The sequence below is a fragment of the Anoplolepis gracilipes genome, chromosome 7, assembly GCF_047496725.1.
Source record: "Anoplolepis gracilipes chromosome 7, ASM4749672v1, whole genome shotgun sequence".
NCBI lineage: Eukaryota > Metazoa > Arthropoda > Insecta > Hymenoptera > Formicidae > Anoplolepis > Anoplolepis gracilipes.
The window spans coordinates 13320942-13343657 of NC_132976.1; the positions used below are offsets into that span (position 1 = coordinate 13320942).

General features: G+C 27.4%; 1 protein-coding gene across 1 annotated transcript in view; it reads right to left on the reverse strand.

Annotated features, from left to right (window-relative positions):
• Positions 1 to 19874, reverse strand: part of LOC140667695 (estradiol 17-beta-dehydrogenase 11) — a 104737-nt gene extending 84863 nt beyond the window's left edge. Inside the window, exons 1-2 of the mRNA XM_072895847.1 lie at positions 19589 to 19874; positions 144 to 392 (exon numbers count right to left, since the gene is read on the reverse strand). Coding sequence (XP_072751948.1) covers positions 144 to 384 — 241 coding nt within the window. The 5' untranslated portion in view covers positions 385 to 392; positions 19589 to 19874. The remainder of the gene's footprint in view (positions 1 to 143; positions 393 to 19588) is intronic.
• Between the last annotated feature and the right edge of the window lie 2842 nt (positions 19875 to 22716).

Sequence of the window (22716 nt, forward strand, 5' to 3'; positions counted from 1 at the left end):
AGGGCCTTATGTTTAATCCTGAAATACCTTGTATAATTCACTTACTTAAACAAATATATATATATTTAAAACAATTTAGATAAGTTGCTTTTTATTACAAAAAATAATTATTAAAAATAATTTGAGATGAAATAATTTCTTACCTTTTTGATTGATGTCCCAGATAATTACATGCGCACCAAGTTTGGCAAGTTTAATTGCGATTAATTTGCCAATTCCGCTTGCACCACCCGTAATGAGAGCAATTTCATTTTTGATCGATTTTGCTCGATACCGATGAGGAACTAGCGTTAATATCACGGTCTCAGTAATATAAATTATCGCTATACCGATGAATAGAAATAAATCGTAGATCATATGTGCGCCTTCCTTTAGATTCATCATTTTGCAATCTAAGTGTTATTGAAAAATATTGTAAAATACAATGAAAAGAACAATTTTTTATTGAGTTTTATTCAATAACATAGTTTAACAAAAAATAATTTTTTTTAAACAAGTGAGTAATTGTTTTTTATATTTTTTCATATTCAATATAATTTTTTTATATTGAATATAATTGCAATGATAAATATTGATATTAACGAACCTAGTCTCTATAACCTTGACCTTGACATATGTTGTTCATGACCCTGAGTAACATTCGAAAGGTTTTAGCTGTCAGTCGTAGTTTATTAAAAAGTTATAAACAAAAGAATTTTTACGAATTATATACAATATTTAGTATCATACATTTTAGAAAGCGTATTTTTAACGTATATATTTATTTAAATGTGATATTGAATGTGTGGAAGGAAAAAAGGCTTCACCTCTCCCATTCTATATTTTGAGTGTAAACTCCAGTATTAGGATCGACGAAAATTTTCGAAATAACACAATTTTAATAAAAGAATATAAATATCTAGTTATCACCATATTGTCCTGCTTTTCCGCGCAAATTGCGCTTCATCTAATATAAGGAAAAATTAATTTGCGGAACAAACGCGTCAAATGTTCTGTTCAGTGTAGAAAATACGAAAACTTTTTTGAAAAAGCGAATTCCAGAAAGCATTGAAGCAAAATGTAAAAATTAGTCTACATAGGTAAAAAATTATACTTAGCTTATTATATACAGGGCAACCCATTTTAACGTAACCACTGTAATATTTTAGCTGGAAAGCATTTTCTGAGAAAATGTTTCGAACAAAAGTTGTATGGTTTTTAGGGGAACATAAGATGGTGCCATTAGTTTAACCTTGAAGAGTCACATGAAGGTCATTTTGAATTTTTTAAATGGAACACCCTCTATATTTTTACATATTCTTCTAGCTCATCTCGAGAGCTTTCCAAAACACTTATGACAAAATATTTTTCATTAAGTATTTTTTGAGTTATAAGGCTTCAAAGTTGCAGTATGTTGACATAAAATACAAGATATCTCGTAAAATATTCATTTTTTAATTATCTTACTCTAATACTTTTATGCACAGAATAATGAGACGAATCAACTGGTGTAAAGAAAACACAATTATGTTAAAGTAAAAATGTGTAACTTAGTTGCAAATTCAGATTTTTACTTTAACATAATTATGTGTTTTAATTATGCCAATTGATTCGTCTCGTTATTCTGTGCATAAAAGTATTAGAGTAAGATAATCAAAAAATGATTATTTTATGAGATATCTTGTATTTTGAAACAAAATGTTGAAACTTTCAAGTCTCATAACTCGAAAAGTATTTAATGAAAAAACATTTTATTATAATGTTTCGGAAAGCTCTCGAGATAAGCTACAAGAATGTGCAATAATATATAGGGTGTTCCATTTAAAAAATTGACTTGACCTTCACATGATCTTCAAATGAAAATTCAAGGTCAAACCAATGACACTTTCTTATGTATCCCTCAAAACCATACAACTTTTGTTCGAAACATTTTCTCAGAAAATGGTTTCCTACTGAAATATTACAGTGGCTGAGTTAAAATGGGTCACCCTGTATAATATGTAATATTTTATTCTTGTTATGTAGAAAAATACTATTTTTATTTAAGATTTTATTTTTATTTTATTTATTTTATTTAAATTTAACACATTTATATATAATTATATGTTACATATTAAAAATGTGATATTTATAAAAGTTATTATTTTTCAAATATGAAGAAATGTTCAAAGAGATGTACCATTTATTATAATTTTATTTTTGTAGTAAATAATAAATATAAAGATGTTAAATGTAAGAAGTTTGTAAATTCTTATAATTTTAAGCTTTATTATTCTGGTTGGGTTCGACAAAATTGCATACAAACTTATACTTGTGTACATGTAAACTGAAAAATTCAGAGGTTGAGTTCCGTAAAGTACATATGTACAGTGCGCGGGTGTGCACTTTACGGAACTCAATCTCTGAATTTTTCATCTTACATGTACACAAGCATGAGTTTGTGTGCGACTAAGGGAACTTAAAATGCCCCCCCCCCCCCGTTGCGGCGTGTTTCCCCGCTAGAGCTTGTGCTCCGTCCCCTTTTTTCTTAGTCCGTGGAGTCAGCAACATGTCAAGGTCATTGGGGCTGGATCCGTTTTGTCAATATTTATCATTTCAACTTCTAAATTGCTTCATTATAATAATACATTGTAACTTTGAAGAATTTATTACAGTTAAAATTGCAAAAAAAATTTTTATATATTTTATCTCTGGTAGCTGCGTTATATGACTTGGAGAAATTTTGTTGCAAACAAAATTAAGTACATTAAAAGTTGTAATCTTCAAAAGAAATTTGATGTCGGTTATGGCAAATAATATTCTTGATTAAATAATGAAATAATTAAATATTTTTTGAGTAAATAATTAAATTTATTACAAAAAAGTTACATGAATTAGAAAAGTTACCTAAATATTTTTCAATTATGTTTATTCAAACTTATAGATTTTCTCTAGGTCTCTCTCGCTAAATATGAATCTCGTATCAAAATTGACAAATTAAAAATAGCAAAATCAAAATAATAGATGGCAAAATTAAAAAAATTATATATATTTATATGCAGGATGTCCGGTAATTACCGCTCACCTCTCTAAATAGAACAGGTCAAACTGAACATAAAAGTCCTCTACCATTTTGCGATTTGCGGAATAATTATTAAACTATTAATTAAAAACGCTCAGTGAATGATATTATATATATATATATATATATATATATATATATATACAAAGTATCCGGTAATAATCGCCTCTTTAGGGCTGACAGAGCAGGTCAAACTAAACATGTTATTATTAAAATATTAATTAAAAACGCTCAGCGTATGAGCGCGCACCGTACATAGCATATGCTGAGTGTTTTTTTATAATTTTATATAAAAATAAAATAATGTTATTAGTATCTACTTTCCTCAAAAAAAAAAAATTCGCTGTGTTTTAATAAGATTCATGATTAATAAATAATCTGTTATAAAAATTATAAAGAATTGTTAGGATTTTGACAATAAAAATCAATCAGATATTTTTTAATTATATTTATTAAAATTTAACAATTTTGTAGATTTCGCTAAATATGAGTTTATATTCAGTAATTAATATTTTAATAATTATTGCAAAAATCGCAAAATGGTAGAGGACTTTTCTCTTCAGTTTAACTTGCTTTATCTGTCTTAGAGAGGTCGGGCGGTAATTGCTAGATATTCTGTGTTTTAATGTTCATTTCTCAATAATTATTTTGAAAATTGTAAAATGATACAGGACTTTTCTATTCCATTTAACTCGCTCTACCCGCTCACAAGCGTTGGCTCGTTAGTTATGAGACACCCTGTATATATATAAAATTTATACATATATATTTATGTTACTGAATATAAACTCATATTTAGCGAAATCTACAAAATTGTTAAATTTAAATAAATATAATTAAAAAATATCTGATTGATTTTTATTGTCAAAATTCTAACAATTCTTTACAATTTTTATAACAGATTATTTATTAATCATGAATCTTATTAAAACACAGCGAATTTTTTTTTTTTTTTTTTTTTTTTTTTTGAGGAAAGTAGATACTAATAACATTATTTTATTTTTATATAAAATTATAAAAAATAATGTTTCTCTTTCTTGCTTTTTTTGTTAAATTGTAATAAGTGTAATATTTTTTAAATAATATAATTTTTGAAATAATATTAATTCCAAAAGGCATATTAATTAATATTCGTATTTTGTTATTGTTTCCATAGATATAGAATAGTTATTTAAATGTATACTGTATGTTAATTATTGTTAAATTTGTCATTAAATCAATGTTGTTCTCTATTTGCTTTCATCTATATTTCGTGATTCACGCCTACTGTCTTCTTATTTACTGCTCACGTATTAACAACAAAACACCGAACACGCGTAACAAGGAGCGTAGCATATAATGTTCTAGTACAGGCCTGTGGCCGATTTATATTTTTCGGCCGATTTCGCTTATCCTCTCCTTTTATTTCTCCTATTATTCTCCTCTTATTTCATAGCATCTAGACTGCTCGCGAAAACATAAGACGCTCAAACTCAGGGATGGTATTAGCTGTAAATTGTATGAAGCTTTGGGATGTATTTCCCCGCTTGCTATTCAATATTTACAGAGTTATTATTATTTTGTTATAAAGTTGAAAGTAACATTAATAATAACATTAATAATAATAATTATAATAATAATAATAACTCTGTAAACATTGAACAACACGCGAGGCAATACATGTCAAAGCTTCATACAATTTACAGCTAATACCATCCCTGAGTTCGAGTGTCTTATGTTTTCGCAAGCAATCTAGATGCTATGAAATAAAAGGAGTAGGGATAGCAATAGGCAACATCTGCCAAAAAGTGCAAATCGGTTGCAGGCCTGCTCTATTACATTTGCAATATGAACATGCCTGAAGTTAACAATAAGCGCTTTCCTTATTACACCATATATATAATACTTATATATCGCTAGCATCGGATGAGAAAGTGAAAACATCACAGTACAAACTATATCTTTGTCCAAGCCTCACATTTAGTATACTGCGTTGTTTTGCACATACGTTGCCAGTGACAGCATTGATGATGCGTTTAACCTAGGCTGCGGTCTGAAATGCGCTCTCGGTGTTGGCAACGTTAACAGTGCCACACATCGATCTGAAATCATAAGCGCGCTCAGGCACTGTCCATTTCGGAACGCTCTATGGCGCACTCAAAACCTTTGGACGGTTTTTTCGCAATATCCGGCGATAATTTCAAAGTTATGGTTTTATTTCTATCTTCAAGATACACGGTAAATTCCACTAACTTCTCCTTTGCCATTATATCAATTTAAGATCAGCAACAATTTATTTCCTGCGTTTATGACGTCAGTGCTCACGGTACCTCATCACTTGACTATGGGCAGCGTGAGAACGAAAGAGTATGACGTCACTTCGCTCTGAGAGCTCACTCAAACCATTGCGGAACAGTCGTGAGCGCATCAATAGCGCTGTGAGCACATTTCGGACCGCAACCCTAAAGTTTGTCGCCGTCGCGCTTGCGCAAAACAATGCAGTACATTAATTGTAAATGTGGGACAGATAGAGTATCGTCTGCATCGCGTGATGTTTTTACTTTCTGCTTACAGGAGAGATACGATGCTAGCAATATATAAGTATATATATATATACATATACTCGTATATGAGTTACACACGAATGCCATTTCGTTGTTAACGTGCAATAAGAGAAGGCAGTAGGCGTGAATCACAAAATCTAGCCAAAAGTTGCAAGTAAAAAGCAGCACTGCATTAAATTATACAAGCAATGATTGTATAATTTAAATATTAAATATTAAATATTCAAATATTAAAAGGCTTCTAAGTGATTGTTTTATCGATAAAATGCGAATATTAATTAAATAGAATAATCTTTGTATTAACTATACAGATTGATAAATTCTTTTCCGCAATCAAAGTACATGTATTAACAAAGTGAGGACTTAGAAATTTCATATAAGAAACTAAAAAAAAAAAATTAAAAAATTACAGTTTTGTTATCGATTTCTAGCGTCAACATTTGCTTAATATAAAAGTTCTACAATTTGTATGTGCAAATAAGTGAGCTTCGTATTAGATATTATATAAAAGAATAATATGAATTATTAACAATGAATTATATAGAAGCCTATAGTATAAAAGTACACACTTTAATTATGTATTTAGTAAATATGTATGCGTGCGGGATTATTCAGAAAAGAGTAAAATGAAAAACCTAAGAGCGGCTAGGGTTTTTTTTTGTAAGACGTTTAAATTCACACAACATCTCTATATTTATTTTAGAGTCGATAGAACTATATAGTCATATATCAATTTTTCGATGCTAATAGTAAAATTTTTGTTTGATGTATATACATATTATGTCCATAATTGTGGATCAGGAATATTAAAATATTATTTTGATTATGTCTTGGACTCCACAATTTTCTTCTTTTCTACAACTCAAACACACGTGCGGTAGAAAAATTATAAATGCATAAACAAAATATAGTAGGCGAGCCATAACCATTTAGGAGAATATCAGTTTAAACACTTGAAATCATAGAATAATAGAATTATAGAGACTGCAGCTTCTATGAGACTAATCTAGCACGTAAGAGACGATAAAATAAAATTTTCTTGTTGGAAGTGTCCAATCTTCTTACTTTATCTACTTGTTAATATACGTATATATTGTTAATATATACAGTAAATACACGGATATACTGCCAGCACGTAATATAATGCTTCTCTCTGTCTAGCAAGCAGCTCTGCGTCTTTCTTACTTCGACACACTATCTTTCGTCGGAACATGTGTTGCGTGTATTATGTAATAAAAACTCGGTTTATTAGCATCCTTTAAATTATTGATTCTTTTCAGAGGCTCTTGATTGTTCCACCTTTTTTGATTCCTGTTTCCAATAGACTATCTCATTGTCAGATGCGGTGTAAATTGTGAATGAAAAGGGACAAAGTGAAAAAAAGGTTAGAACATGTCAATAATAATAATGATAAATGCAACCGTAAGGATCAAGCGCTCAATCATAAATGTAAATGAAAGCCTTGCTAACCAATTCACGAGTAGACCCTAGATCAATGTTTTGTGTCAAAATCGGTGAGTGAATAATTCCTTATTTTACATAGAAGCTTATAAGAGTTTTTTTGGTTGGTGACGAATCCAAGGTCAAAATTTCAAAATTCAAAATGTGGCTAACTTTGTTGTTCTATTATGGAAATGTATCACACTTGGTATATTTTTTGTCGCAGATAATGGAGTGATTCAAGATATTTAAACTTTGTTATTTCATTTTGAGTATACACTCAAGACTGGTATAATATCTTTTGAATCGTTCATTACGGATTTAGGATCAAATTTTGTCTAAAGTCAGTTCTGAATATTTTTGTATTGATTTAATGATTTATATAATTTATATTAATTACATACATATATATTATATTAATTTATATAATTTATATTAATTACATACATATATATTATATTGATTTATATAATTTATTATAAAATTTTGATAAAAATGCATAAAAGGTAACACTTCACGGATTTTATCACTACTTAAATATATTGTAGAGAAGGATGTTCTGAGTAATTCCCCGCAAGAATTAAGTGGGAGACGGCATTGGTTTAGGAGATATAATAAAATGAAATTTTATATTTTTCATGCCGTTCCTTCGGTTTTATAAACTGATAATATCAACAGTGAGGTTTGTTTACGTCCTACTAATGTATGCGACACATGTATTGTCAAAGTTCAACGTATTATTGCAAATTTATTTATTTAACATTTATTCAACAGTATAGATATCCCTCAAATAATGTAAACAAAAACTTTTTCGTGTCGCACACATTATTAGGATGTAAATAAACCTCACTGTTGGTATTATCAGTTTATAAAATCAAAGGAACAGCATGAAAAGTATGAAATTTCATTTTGTTATATCTCCTAAACCAATGCCGTCCCCCACTTAATTCTTGCGGGGAATTACTCAGAACAACTCCCCGAACAATATATATGTAAGTAGCAAGAAAATCGGAGAGGTGTTACCTTTTATGCACTTTTACCAAGATTTCTGTTGCAAAATGAAAGTTGTCCTTCATAGAACGTGAAGTTGAGAATTTATTCCTTATCACTGTGAAAAGACAAACTTGTCTTCTCTTCATTATCACAATACTGTCATCTTTTCAGTAATAGTTATAAATTAGAAGTTTCCATCAGAGCTATGTGACAAAAAAGTAGTTTCCTTCAATATACATTAAATATTATCTAATCTAAAACCAACGTCCTTCTCAACAATATTCAATAATTTTTTCTACACCAAAAATGGTAAATAGGCGCTCGAGTAAGAGAGCCAGACTTCCATCTCCTGTTCCTTCGGAAAATAGTTCACTCCATTTTACTGATGATAGCGATGTTGATGATGAATGAATTATGGATGATAGTGAAGAAAAATGTTTCAGACAAAAGACATACTAGAGGTGTAAATCCGAACAGGCAACTTTCACGTGGTACACTTTGGGTAATGCTAATTCCGGTGGTACTGTAACTTTCAAGTCTTACAACTTGAAAAATACTTGATGAAAAAAAAATTTTATTATATTATAATGTTTTGAAAACGTCTTGATGTCAGCTATAAGAATATGTAATAAAAAGTAGGGGTTTCCATTTAAGAAAATAAAGTTGACCTTGATCTGATCTTGGTAACGCCACCTATGGTCAAACTCATACGTTCACTGAATGCGTCTTTTTAAGCTTTATAATTTTTGTCTGAAACATTTTTTTCTAAAATGTTTTATTTTTGAGATATTCGATGTTTCCAAACTTTTGGGCCTTCCTGTATATACGTGTATACATATATATATATATACATATACACACACACACACACATATACATACACACACACGCACAAATTAAGACCAAAAAAAGATTTCTCTGTTAGGGTGAACTACAGACCCACGTTTCTAACTTTTGTTTTCGGAAATATTGATCATTACATTAAATTTAATATTTTCAAAAATAAGTATTTAAATAATTATATTAATCAGTAATTTGTCATAAAAATTAATTAAAAAAGTTTATTTCATCATTTACTAATGTTTATTAGTTTTTGTACATTTTCGCTGCCTTATTGAGGTCGCTATTTTGAATTTTTAAGATGACTAATATGCTAATGAAAATAGATATATATATACAATTTTTAAGACTAAAAAGAATTCTTTAACAAGAAATTTACAAGTTTTTATTCAACAAATTCAAATCTTTTTCCTTTTTTCGTAATTTACACTATATTGTATTGTAAGGTAAAATTCGGATAGGTAATGATACGGACATGTAAGATAGTAAAATACAATTAAGATGGTTGTTAGGGAGTTGTTATTGTGAGAAAGGAGTGGGAAAAGGAAAAGTGATTTATCGTTGGAGTTCGTTCATTATATTATGGTAATAAAGAAGTGTTTAAATCAAAGGTAAGTCTTAAAGTATCTTTTACTTTAAATTTTCAAAAAAACTATAATGCTAATGAAAAGACATGAAAAGCTATAATTTAAACCCAAAAAGAAATTGTTTAGTTAGCCTGTATTTTGCACAATTGGGGTAAATAAATCAATACATAATAAAACAAAAATAGACAAAATAATAAGTAAATAATAAGTAAGAATAAAAAACAATTAGAAATTGAATACATTTATAACTGTATTTATTTATGTATTTATTTGTCTATTGATTTAATTATTATTTATTATGTAATAAGAAAATTTCAAATAGAATTATATTTGAGGAAATGTACGGGGCCTTATGGCATGCTGCGCTTCTATTTCGGCCGCCCGCTGTCTGATTAGTCAACTTTAATTGTTAATAACTTAGTAAATAATGAACTAAGCCAAAATCAGAAAAGGAACTTTAGTTCAAAATTCCACCTTCTTTCACTTCCTAAAATATTAATTAAGAGTTATGGGGCATATATATATATATATATATATATATATATATATATATATATATACTTATCTTTCGAGCTGTTCTAACGCGACTCAAGTGCGAGGACAAATAAAAGACTGATTATTAATAGAGAACGGACGAAATGACTTTATCATTTAACAATAAGATGTCAAGTTTTAGAGAAAACACTTTATGTGAAACACCCTGCATATTATATACAATGTATAAATATATATATATATATTTATACATTGTATATATATATATATATTTATACATTGTATATAATATGCAGGGTGTTTCACATAAAGTGTTTTCTCTAAAACTTGACATCTTATTGTTAAATGATAAAGTCATTTCGTCCGTTCTCTATTAATAATCAGTCTTTTATTTGTTCTCGCACTTGAGTCGCGTTAGAACAGCTCGAAAGATAAGTAGGCCCAAGAATTGAGAACGAGACCTAGTAGAAAGCGAGCGAGAAAATCTATCATCAAAGAATTCCAAAGTTTCTTATAATAGGCTTTCTCCATCCAAAGCGAATCACGGAAATATAAATATAAATATAAACATAAATATAAATATATATATATATAAATATATAAATATAAATATATAAATATAAATATAAATATAAATATATATAAATATGTAAATATAAATATAAATACATATATATATATAAATATGTAAATATAAATATAAATATATATATATAAATATGTAAATATAAATATAAATATAAATATATATATATGTAAATATGTAAATATGTAAATATAAATATATATATATAAATATGTAAATATAAATATATATATATAAATATGTAAATATAAATATATATATATAAATATATATATATAAATATATATATATAAATATGTAAATATAAATATATATATATATAAATATGTAAATATAAATATAAATATAAATATAAATATAAATATAATATTTTATAAAATAAAATTGAAACTTTTACTTCTTATTTTATCTTTTTGAAAGTAATTATAGTGAATTAATGAGATTTTTACGGTTAAAATGATATCAAACGATATAATTCAGATAATTTTTATCTAAATTAATTTATACCTATAATTGAAAATTATTTGAATAATGTTATGTTTGATGTCACTTGAGAAGCAAAAATTTCATTACTTCAGTAAAACTATATTAAAACAAAATTAAAAAAATATAGAAATATAAAGAAATAAAAAGTATAAAAATAAAAAAATCTTAGTCTTTAGTTTTTTTTACATATTTAACATTATATTTATTTTCAAAAAAAATTTACTTTACGTATCAATTAGCATTCGCGTAACGGTTTCTAAAAATTATCTAAATATATATATAACAACAAAAATATTGAAATTATCCTATTCTAATATGATAAGTTTAATATTTAAAAAAAAATTTTGTTTTTAAAAACATTACAAAAACTTATGTTATATAAAAGATAAGAATGATGAGATTATTTAAATTATAAAATTATTTAGAAAAATTTTCAAAATTTCGAGAAGTTAATATGTAAAATCATTATTAAAATTATTTATCTTTCCGACTCATAAAAATTTTGTACAATTTTATAACACATATTTGTCATATGATAAAAAATTATTAAAAATAATATAATATAATATAAAAGCTTAATTCAGCCAGTTTGGTCGCTTAATAATAAACCCTCTGAATTATTTTCGTTACTGGCGATATATATTTTTATCAATATAATATAAATAAAATAATGTAATAAAATAATATAATATATATATATATATATATATCTTCAGAAGATATATATACAGGGTGTCCCCGAATTGGCGGATCAACTCTCGTGGGTAGATAGAACGTGTTAAACTGAAGAGAAAAATCTTATATCATTTTGCTAAATTCGCAATAATTAATGGGATATAAATTAATAAAGATCGGCCAATACGTGCCAGGATAAGCGCGCGGCACGAAGAAGCCTCTTACTTGTTACTTGATACTAGGCGCGCGGCGAGACAGTAGGCGGAGCGGTCTACAAAGGACATACAAAGGACGTACCAAGGGCGTACTTAAAGAGACACGTACAGTGCGTTCTGCGTTACGTATATATATATATATATATATATATATATATATATATATATATATACAGGGTGTCCCCGAATTGGCGGATCAACTCTCGTCGGTAGATAAAACGTGTTAAACTGAAGAAAAAAATCTTATACCATTTTGCTAAATTCGCAATAATTAATAAGATATAAATTAATAAAGATCAGCCAATCCGTGCCAGTATAGGCGTACGGCGCGAAGAAACCTTCCAGTTGCTACTTGATACTAGGCGCGTGGCAAGACGTCTTTGTATGTCCTTTGTAGACCGCTCCGCCTACTGTCTCGCCGCGCGCCTAGTATCAAATAACAAGTAGGAGGCTTCTTCGTGCCGCGCGCTTATCCTGGCACGTATTGGCCGATCTTTATTAATTTATATCTCATTAATTATTGCGAATTTAGCAAAATGATATAAGATTTTTCTCTTCTTCTGTTTAACACGTTCTATCTACCCACGAGAGTTGATCCGCCAATTCGGGGACACCCTGTATATTTCTTCAGAAGATATATATATATCTTCTGAAAATGATCTATATATAGATCATTTTCAGAAGACGCGAATGCTAATTGGTATATAAAGTAGAATTTTTTGAAAATAAATATTATAACATTAAATAGATAAAGAAAATTAAAAATTAAATTTTTTGTATTTTTATACTTTTTATTTCTTTATATTTTTATATGTTTTATTTCATTTTTTAAATATAGTTTTATTGGAGTAATGAAATTAACTAATGTTTATATAAAATTGTAGTATGGAATAGTCTTTAATGCACATAATCAATGCGCATTAGTATTAAATTTGGTACAATGAAAAACATAATTTGATATTATTTAATACATGCTTGATATAAATGTTGAAGTAAATATTTGGAATGTTATAAATGTATCCTTATACAATAAATAGTATAAAATGAAATTGAAAATAATCCATGAGATATAAGTTAATTTAAACATTTACTGAAAATTTATTTTGTTGCATATACATACATATTACGTAGTTGCTCATTTTTATTATGTTTTACTATATTTTTATTATGTTTTATCTATAGGAACAATATTATTGCAAGATTTTTTTCACTGATTCCTCTTAATAACTGAATATTCTTTAAATAATTTTCTTTTAAGTATTCAATTTATTTATATATTTATTGGAATAAATTTAACTTTTTTCTCTCAACATTTTTTAGGTTTAAGAAGAATATCACGACAAAATATTCAGATTACCCAGATTCTTATTTATCTTGAAAATATTTCATCTTTTGGTTCTTTTATTTCTATTATGAGTTAAATATTTTTTAATAGTTTTAATTTGAGAAGGTTTATTAAAACGATTAATCACGGTATTACAATAACGGTTATATAAAAGTTTTGTTATTAACGCTAGGCTGAAAATATGCGTATTATAAAAGATTTCTTCTCTTTTATTAGACTACATTTCGGTCAATTTTCTATCAAGTTGTTAAAAAACTGGATAAGATACTGCAAAAAAATCATTGCATATCGATTGAAAGTTAGGTTTTTACGAAATTGTGAGAAACATAATGTTCTTCCTTCTCACCTTTCACAATTATTAAATAAACTTGATAAAAATTTCCAAAATCATAAATATGTCAAAAATTTCCAACAACAAAGAATCCGTTTTTTAAAATATTTACTCAAGTTGGAAATTAATAATATTTACAGCATAACTTCGAGAACACATAAATATTTGTACAGTGTCACACAGGTTATCGAACAGAACATCCCTACAATTATTTACATTGACTTTTTTAATAGACAAAACGGCCCGTTATTTTCATTTTATCAAAAAACAAAATATTGTTTCGACATGCGTTTTCACAACCTTTTAAGACAATCAAGCGCGGATTATAATATAAGACCTATCCATTATATTCCAACTGTTAATTACGCAATTAAACAACAAAAATTGACCACTATTAATCAGAATAGTCACGTAAATTCTAGTGCAAACGGCAATTTAGAAGTAATGATCCTTCCTAACTCGTTTAAAAATAACATATAATTTAATTGCCAACAACGAAAAATGGTTCATTAATAAATCATCTACATTAATACCTGAGGATATCATTGGTCTATTGCAATTAGGAGAGAATTTTAGTTTACCAACACATAATAAATCGAAATTGACAGTAGATTTCATTAAAAATTTCGAGTACAATTTAAAAAAATTACCACCAGAGAATCGTATTGATTTGAGGAATGCTTCCACTAATATAATTAAATCCTTACCATATTTTCACTATTCGAAAAATACTTACAATAAAACTTTACAACGTCTATGTACACTAACAACTTCCTAAAAAGTAACCCTGATCTTATTCTTACTCGAGCAGACAAAAGGAACGTCACAGTAGCTCTGAACAGGGAGGATTATCTTAAAAAAGTTGAAACGTAGCGACAAAGATACTTATACGGTTATTAAAAAAGATCCTATTAACAAAATTATTTCCAACCTTCACGACCTGTTGAAGAGATGGAAGGATAAAGATTATATCTCTTTAAATTGCTATCGCTCTCTTTCATTTAGTGAGGGTTCCCTTCCTAGAGCATACGGACTCCCTAAGATCCACAAAGAAAATGGTCCGTATAAACTTATAGTCTCCTCTATCCACACACCGCTATATGACCTAGCATGTTACTTACACAATATAATGAAAACAAGTTTTCCTCCACCATCAAGCCACATAGATAATAGTATTGAACTAGTACAAAAAATTTCTGATATTGACTTCCCTACAGACCACGTATTCATTTCTCTAGATGTTGTATCTCTTTTTACTAATATCCCTATTGATCTTGTCCTTGAAAGTGTTTCTAATAGATGGCATTTAATAGAGGATAATTGCCAATTACAAAAATTAGAATTCATGACCGGAGTTGCAATGATTCTTAACTCAACATTTTTTAAATTTAACAATATCATATATCGTCAAACATTCGGTACCTCTATGGGTTCCCTTCTATCCCCCATAATAGCTGATATAGTCTTACAAGATTTGAAATCTAGAGCCTTACAATCTTTGAGTTTTTCTCCTCCATTCTACTTCAGATACGTGGATGACATCTTACTAGCAGCTCCTCCGGAATTAGTGAACCACGTACCTATAACATTTAACTGATTGCACCCGAGATTACAGTTCACATTGGAATTAGAGAAAGACAACAAATTGAACTTTTTAGTTATCACTCTTATCAATAATAAAAAAGAAGGAATTATTACAGATTGGTATCACAAGAGTTCATATTTTGGCAGATATCTTAACTTCTTTTCTCAACACCTGTTTTGCCAAAAAAAAGGGAACAATTATTGGATTGGTGAATCGGGCATTTCTACTATCCCATCCTAAATTTCTCCAAAAAAATTTACATAACACCATCAACACCCTACTGGAGAATGGTTACCCCAAAAAATTAATATTCGATACTATTAACCAAAGATTAAAATTTCTGCACAAAAAAACAGTATTAAAAATAAATCCAAATAAAAAAGAAAAATTAAACACTTCATACTTTCCCGTCCCCTATCTACCTGGTTTAACAGACAACTTCAATAATTATATTAGAGGGTATAATACTGTTGCCTCATTCTACAGCATTAACAAACTCAACAGATTCATTAAAGTTCACAAAGACACCATTCCCAAGTCTAGCAATACCAATGTGGTCTACAAAATTGAGTGTAATGATTGCAATGCATCTTACGTAGGGCAAACGAGGAGAAAATTAAAAACTAGAATTACTGAACACCGTAAACATATTAATAAAAATACATCCATAAAATCGGTCATCACTGATCATAAACTTAATTACAACTATGATTTTAAATGGGATGACGCCATTATTCTAGATAAAGAATCATACTATAACAAACGCTTGATTTCAGAGATGATATACATTAAAAAACAAGAAAATAGTTTGAATTTACAAACCGACACAGATAACCTGCCTGACATTTACAATAATATTATTAAGAAAATACCAAACTAACGATCGAGTTATATATAAGAAGGTTGAAGCATCGAATGAACATTATTGTTTTTGTTTGTGACACGACACTATGTTAAAAAATTGTGTTGCCATCTCAACGGTAGCGTTCTGTAAGATTTTAATGATTTTTTAGCGTCTAATATTTATACACTGATTGACGTAATTAATTATTGGAACGTCATAAATTCTCTAACAATATCTCAATTGATTTTAACGATTGACTCTCAAAAAATCTTTGTTTCCAGAATTTTGATAATTCCTTTTGAATAATTGATCCCTCTAATTATCGAACTAGAGAAGACCAATTACATTATCTAAGAGTAAATATGTGGTCCACTGTTACATTCTCGCCAACATACGTTCGTTGCGTCTCTAACTTGACATATTATGAACAGTCACCAACTATCTGCATTATACGTTCTTTGTGTTTTTGCGGAAATTGTATTTAACTTTCGGTCTTTTTATAACATCCATTTTTTTTATATAACCATGTAATATCTTTGTTAATTCTTGCGCTGAAGATGACCTGAATTATTGGGTCGAAACGTCCGCCAGTATTATTACTTCTATTTATATTTTTATATTTCTGCTTATTCATTTATATAAATATGACATTGTTACTTATTTTGACTATATTATTGCGACAATGTTACTTATTTAATTTTGTTCCGATTTAATTATATTTATATTTTTAACAAGCATTTATCTTTAACTGAGATTACTTTATTTTGCTCCTATTATGCCTATTTTATAATGTTATTTTTTAAAACAATTAATTTTAAATATATATTTCTTAAATTTATCTTTAGAATGATTGAGAACATTCTTTCTAATTCAATAGATCTAATAAAATTCCATCTACTTAATTCAATTGTTAATCTAAATTTTATTAATTAAAAATTTATTTAATATAGCAGATTAAGTGCAATAGATTTGTTGAATTTGATACATAATCATATAATATGGAATACTGTAATCCTGAAAAGTTCATAAATACCGTATTTCTGATCCACAATTATAGATATAACACGGACATATACCAAAGGGAAATTTTACCAATAGCATTAAAAAAATGTAGCCATACATAGTTTCAAGCTACTGTAAAATGGATTTAGAGATGTCATTGTACATTTAAGTCTTAAAGGCAAAGACGAGATGGTCGCTCTCAGATTTGTTTCAACTAATATACATGTGTATGCGTGTGTTTTGTGTATATGTATATATTTTATATATAATATTTTATATGTGCAGACAGTAAATTAATTGTTTAAAGATATAAGTTTGTAACAATCAGCTGTATATTTTTTTCTTTTTAAACTGTGTTTGTTTTACAATTAATTTTTCTCATTATTCTATAAAAGTATTGAAGTAAGATGATCAAAAAATGAATATTGTATCCAATATTTTATAGTTTATGTAAAATTATGTCAAATTAAATATAAAATATCTCGTAAAATATTCAATTTTTTTGTCATTTTACTCTTATCACTTTTTACACTGAATATTGCCAGAAATCGATTTATAAAAAATATATGTATATATATATATATATATATATATATACACACAGGGTGACCCATTTTAACTTAGCCACTGTAATATTTCAGCAGGAAAGCATTTTCTGAGAAAATGTTTTAAACAAAAGTTTTATGGTTTCGAGGGGGCCATAAGATGGTACTATTGGTTTGATCTTGGATAGTCACTTGAAGGTTACGTGAAGGTTAGAAAGAAAACACATAATTATATTAAAGTAAAAATGTGTAACTGCTAGCTGCAAATTCAGATTTTTTCTTAAAGATAACTATGTATTTTCTTTACACCAATTGATTTGTCTCATTAGTCTGTGTATAAAAGTATTAGGATAAGATAATTGAAAAATAAATATTTTACGAGATATCTTGTATTTTATGTCAAAATATTGCAACTTTAAAGCCTTATAACTCGAGAAGTATTTAATAAAAAAATATTTTATTATAGTGTTTTTGGAAAACTTTTGAGGTCAGTTACAAGAATATGTAATAAAAAGTAGGAGAAGCCATTTAAAAAAATTGAGGTAACCTTCACGTGACCTTCAAGTAACTATCCAAGGTCAAACCAATACTACCATCTTATAGCCCTCTCGAAACCATAAAACTTTTGTTCGAAACATTTTCTCAGAAAATGCCTTCCTGCTGAAATATTACAGTGGCTAAGTTAAAATGGGTCACCCTGTATATATATGTGTGTGTGTGTGTGTGTGTGTGTGTGTATATATATATATATATATATATATATATATATATATATATATATACACACACACTTATATTAAAAATGGGTCACCTTGTATATATATGTGTGTGTGTATATATATATATATATATATATACACATTATATACAGGGTGACCCATTTTAACTTAGCCACTGTAACTTAGCCTGTAATGTAATATATATATATATATATTTATAGATAATTGCATTTAGAAAAATGAAGCTGATCTTCACAATTTGTTATTAAAAGTCATGAGTAAAAAATTTTTTTGCATGTGTTTTGTTGTGGACTATACAAAACGTGAAAATTTGTTTTATTTTTCTTATGTAGAACTCATCTGCAAAATTTCAAATCCATAAAACTTTTATAATTTGTAAACAGTTTTTGTTTAATTATTACGTTATTTCATTCATTTTGAACAGTCGCACAATTCTTATTATACAAGGTGTCCGGTAAAAATTGAATCAACCTTTGTGAGCAGGTAGAGCGCATTAAACTGAACAAAAAAGTCCTTTATCGTTTTGCAATTTTTGCAATAATTATAAAAATATTAATTAAAAATGCTCAGCGAATGATCGTGTGTTTTTTACGGCTAAACCATGGGTCGTACATTCTAGGCATTCCAGCGGCGAGTGTCATGCGGATTGCATGGTAACGAAAAACAACCATACTTTTCGTTGCTGTGCAACCCGCGTGACATTTTGCCGCTCGAACGCTTAGTAAAGCGTACGGCCCACGATCTAGCCGCGAAAAACGTGCATTCATTCGCTGAACATTTTTAACTAATATTTTAATAATTATTGCAAAAATTGCAAAACGGCAAAGGACTTTTCTATTCAGTTTAATGCGCTCTATTTGCTCATGAACGTTGATTCAATCTTTACCGAACACTCTGTATTGAAATATCAACATTATAAAAATTAAAATATTTTATTTCTTTATTTTTTATAAATATTTTATAATTATTTTTGATTTTTATTAAAAATTATTAATATTTGTTATATATATATATATATATATATACTTACATTTATATATATATATATATATATATATATATATATATATACTTACACTTACACACTCACACACATATACACATGTACATAGGTTTAATAAGACTTTGTGTTTTAAATAATACTAATAATAATTTAGATATAAAATAACAGTTACAATTACACTTAGATTACTTTTTATTTATATAACTTTGAATTTATTTTAAGTTTTTAACTTTTTTATCTATATATATTCTCTGTTTATTTTGTTTATCTGTCAATTTTACAATTTGTATTACCTTTTTTTTAAAATTCCGATGTTTAATTTAGCAGCAAATTCTCAGAACTTTTCAGAAACCACTTACAATTTACACAGAATGTTATATCGAGATTGCAAAAGAATATAAATATCTTGCAGTTGCAGTGTGCACTAGATGATCAGCAAATGTTGACTGTACAACTGCTCCTTTCAGTGCGCTCGATAATTCGTACTGTAGAAATGTTGGATGGTACTGATCTTCACCATAGTATAAGTAGTCCGTCAGGACTATAGACGCAAGAAAACTGGTAGAGTGAAAGGTTCCATTTTGATTAAGGAAATGAGGAAAAAAAATTCACAAATAGAAAAAAGACAACATAACGAATGATGAGCTGTACCATCTCATAACTTTTAATAAATTATAATATACTTCAGCTTTACAAAAATAAAATATAAATATATTAAAATATATAATTTTATAAAATCTCTATTGCATTGCTTTTATGTGTAGAAACATCAATTATATTAAGACAAAATATCAGTAAAAGACATATATATATATATATATAAGTAATATAAAGTATTTTATATGTATGCAGGAATTTTATATTTTCTCTGGTTATTTTTCCATTGCTAAAGTCAAGATATTATGCTGCTTTTTTTCAGTCTTCTTCAATTTCTTTTAATATTTATAAAGATTAACCATTAATTCTAAGGATTATTAAGTCTAAATAAGAAAAAGAGGGCGAAAGAGGAGGGGAAAGATTTGCTTTTTCAATATTGTACACACGGTTACACTTTTTTTTTATTTAAAGCACACAGATGTAGAATAGACATTTTATTTCAAGTACACATAGTGAGAAAACGCGGTTAAAACGAGTAAAGTGAAACTCTGTTCCGGTATATGACCTCTGATTACATTGCACGCAATCACGGCGAATCTATTACACGTTGTAAACTTTCTTTCACGACAAATCTTTTAAGTTGCATCTTTTTGCAGGAATTGGACGCTTTTAAAATTAATGCTCGACAATTGCATTTTTTTTTTGAATTTAATAAATTAAATGCGACAATATATGTGCCCGCTTTTTGTTTCAAATTTATTATATTAAATTTAAATTTATAAATATTAAGAAGGGTACAATAAACATAAAGAGCTAAACTAAGATAATAATTTAAACAAATAATTAATATATTAATATGACAAACCAAAATTATGTCTTATTGCAAAGAAAACAATGAATTATACAAATTATTGCGGAATGTAGTAATAAAATGTGGACGTTTTGACTTGATTTTTCAAGTTATCTTCAACGCAAATAATATATAAAAAGATATAAACATTGAGAAACAACAGATTATGATATTAGTCAACCTATATAAAGTTCGACATTAAAAAGTCAAGAAATAAAAAACGTATATAAAAGTCCAATCACATTATCTAAGTTTACAACATTATTCTCATATATAATTCTCGCTAATTTGTTCGTTAGGAGGTGTGTTACGTGTAGTAATTTTTATTATCATAATTAATATTAATGTAGAATTACAGATATTTCTTAATTAACATAATATTAACATAATATGAGAATATAATGTTGCAGGAAGATCATCTCTACGATGTGACGGTTGAAGTACAATTAATTTAAGTTTTAAATTTATGTATTATAAGATAGATTTGATCAATATTAAGAAAAAATATATAAATTATAATGTCATAACACTGAGCTAATAAGAGCCAAGTGCGAGGTAAATAGCACAGAAATAAAATAAAACTTTTAATGATTATTAGGCAAATTTATTAAAACATTTCGGTCTCGTTTTGGGCTATTATGTATTTTCAATTATTATATGGAAAAAAGTATATACAGAGTGGTATATTAATACTATATTAATAATTTATATATTTTTTGTTAGATAATACATTGGGAATAATCGTTAAAATAAAAACACTGTTAAGTGTTATATAATGTAACAATAATAAAACAACGCATAGTACATAGAGGTGACTTCAAATTTTCGACATTCTCGGTTATTGATGAGTACATTAGATCTAAGCGATTAATATCACTATAAAGATTCAAGCTGTTTTTTAGACGTTTAATATAGATAAATCATCTCTGGACAGTAGTCTTTGTTTCAAGATCGATTCTTTATCCAAAATTTTAACGTTTTTCCAATAAAATTCATGATTTAATAATCTATATTTCATTACTGAATTTTGACTTGTTCCTTATTATGTGATTAGAGTGACTTTTATTCTTGTTTTCGAAAATCTGCACGCTTGATCTATACATATATGAGACTTCGCAATAATCACAAGAAAATTTTATAGACTACATTATTTTATTGTAACTATTATAACTTATTTGATAACTTATCCTTATGTACCTTAATGAAATAGTGAATTTATTAACTCTAGTATGACAAATTAGTATTTAAATCATATGTCATACGTTTAAATTGCTCAGAAGTGGAAGATACAAAAGTACATATATATTGAAAGAGTATTTATTTTTATTTTTTGTGTATCCTTATTATTTACGCGCACGTGATATAAATTTATTAAAATATAAAAATTATTATTTATATATATATATATATATATATATATATATATATATATATATTATGGAACAATTACTAAAATTTTATTATTGATATAATCGACTTTATATCTGATCCTTACATAAATAGTCAACGAAATGAATGGTAATAACCTTCGAAAATTATTGATTTTAAAGCTCAACAGTTATTACTGGATTTTTGTGATACTTGGAATTAATACTATACTCGCAAGATAAAATAAGCATAGAATAAGTAACCATATTCCATTCATTATAATTAATTTTATAATTTTAATATTAAATTCATAATTTGCAACATCAAAAACGTTTATATACGCAATTTAGTGCGAATCGCTTTCAAACTGTAAATATTTTTTATTTTTAGCTGCTATGTACGTCCGCTATTTTGAAAAAAAGCTCAATTTACAAATGGGTCAAGATAACTGTAAACAATTTTGACACATAATTTCTTGTTTGGCCCCACTCTGGGCTGCAGCAATTTGCGAGCTATCAACTCGAGCGATTTGCGAACTATAGTGACTCGAGTAATATGTTATCATAACTGGAGCTGTTGCGAGTTCGCTATTAAATTAATATTTAA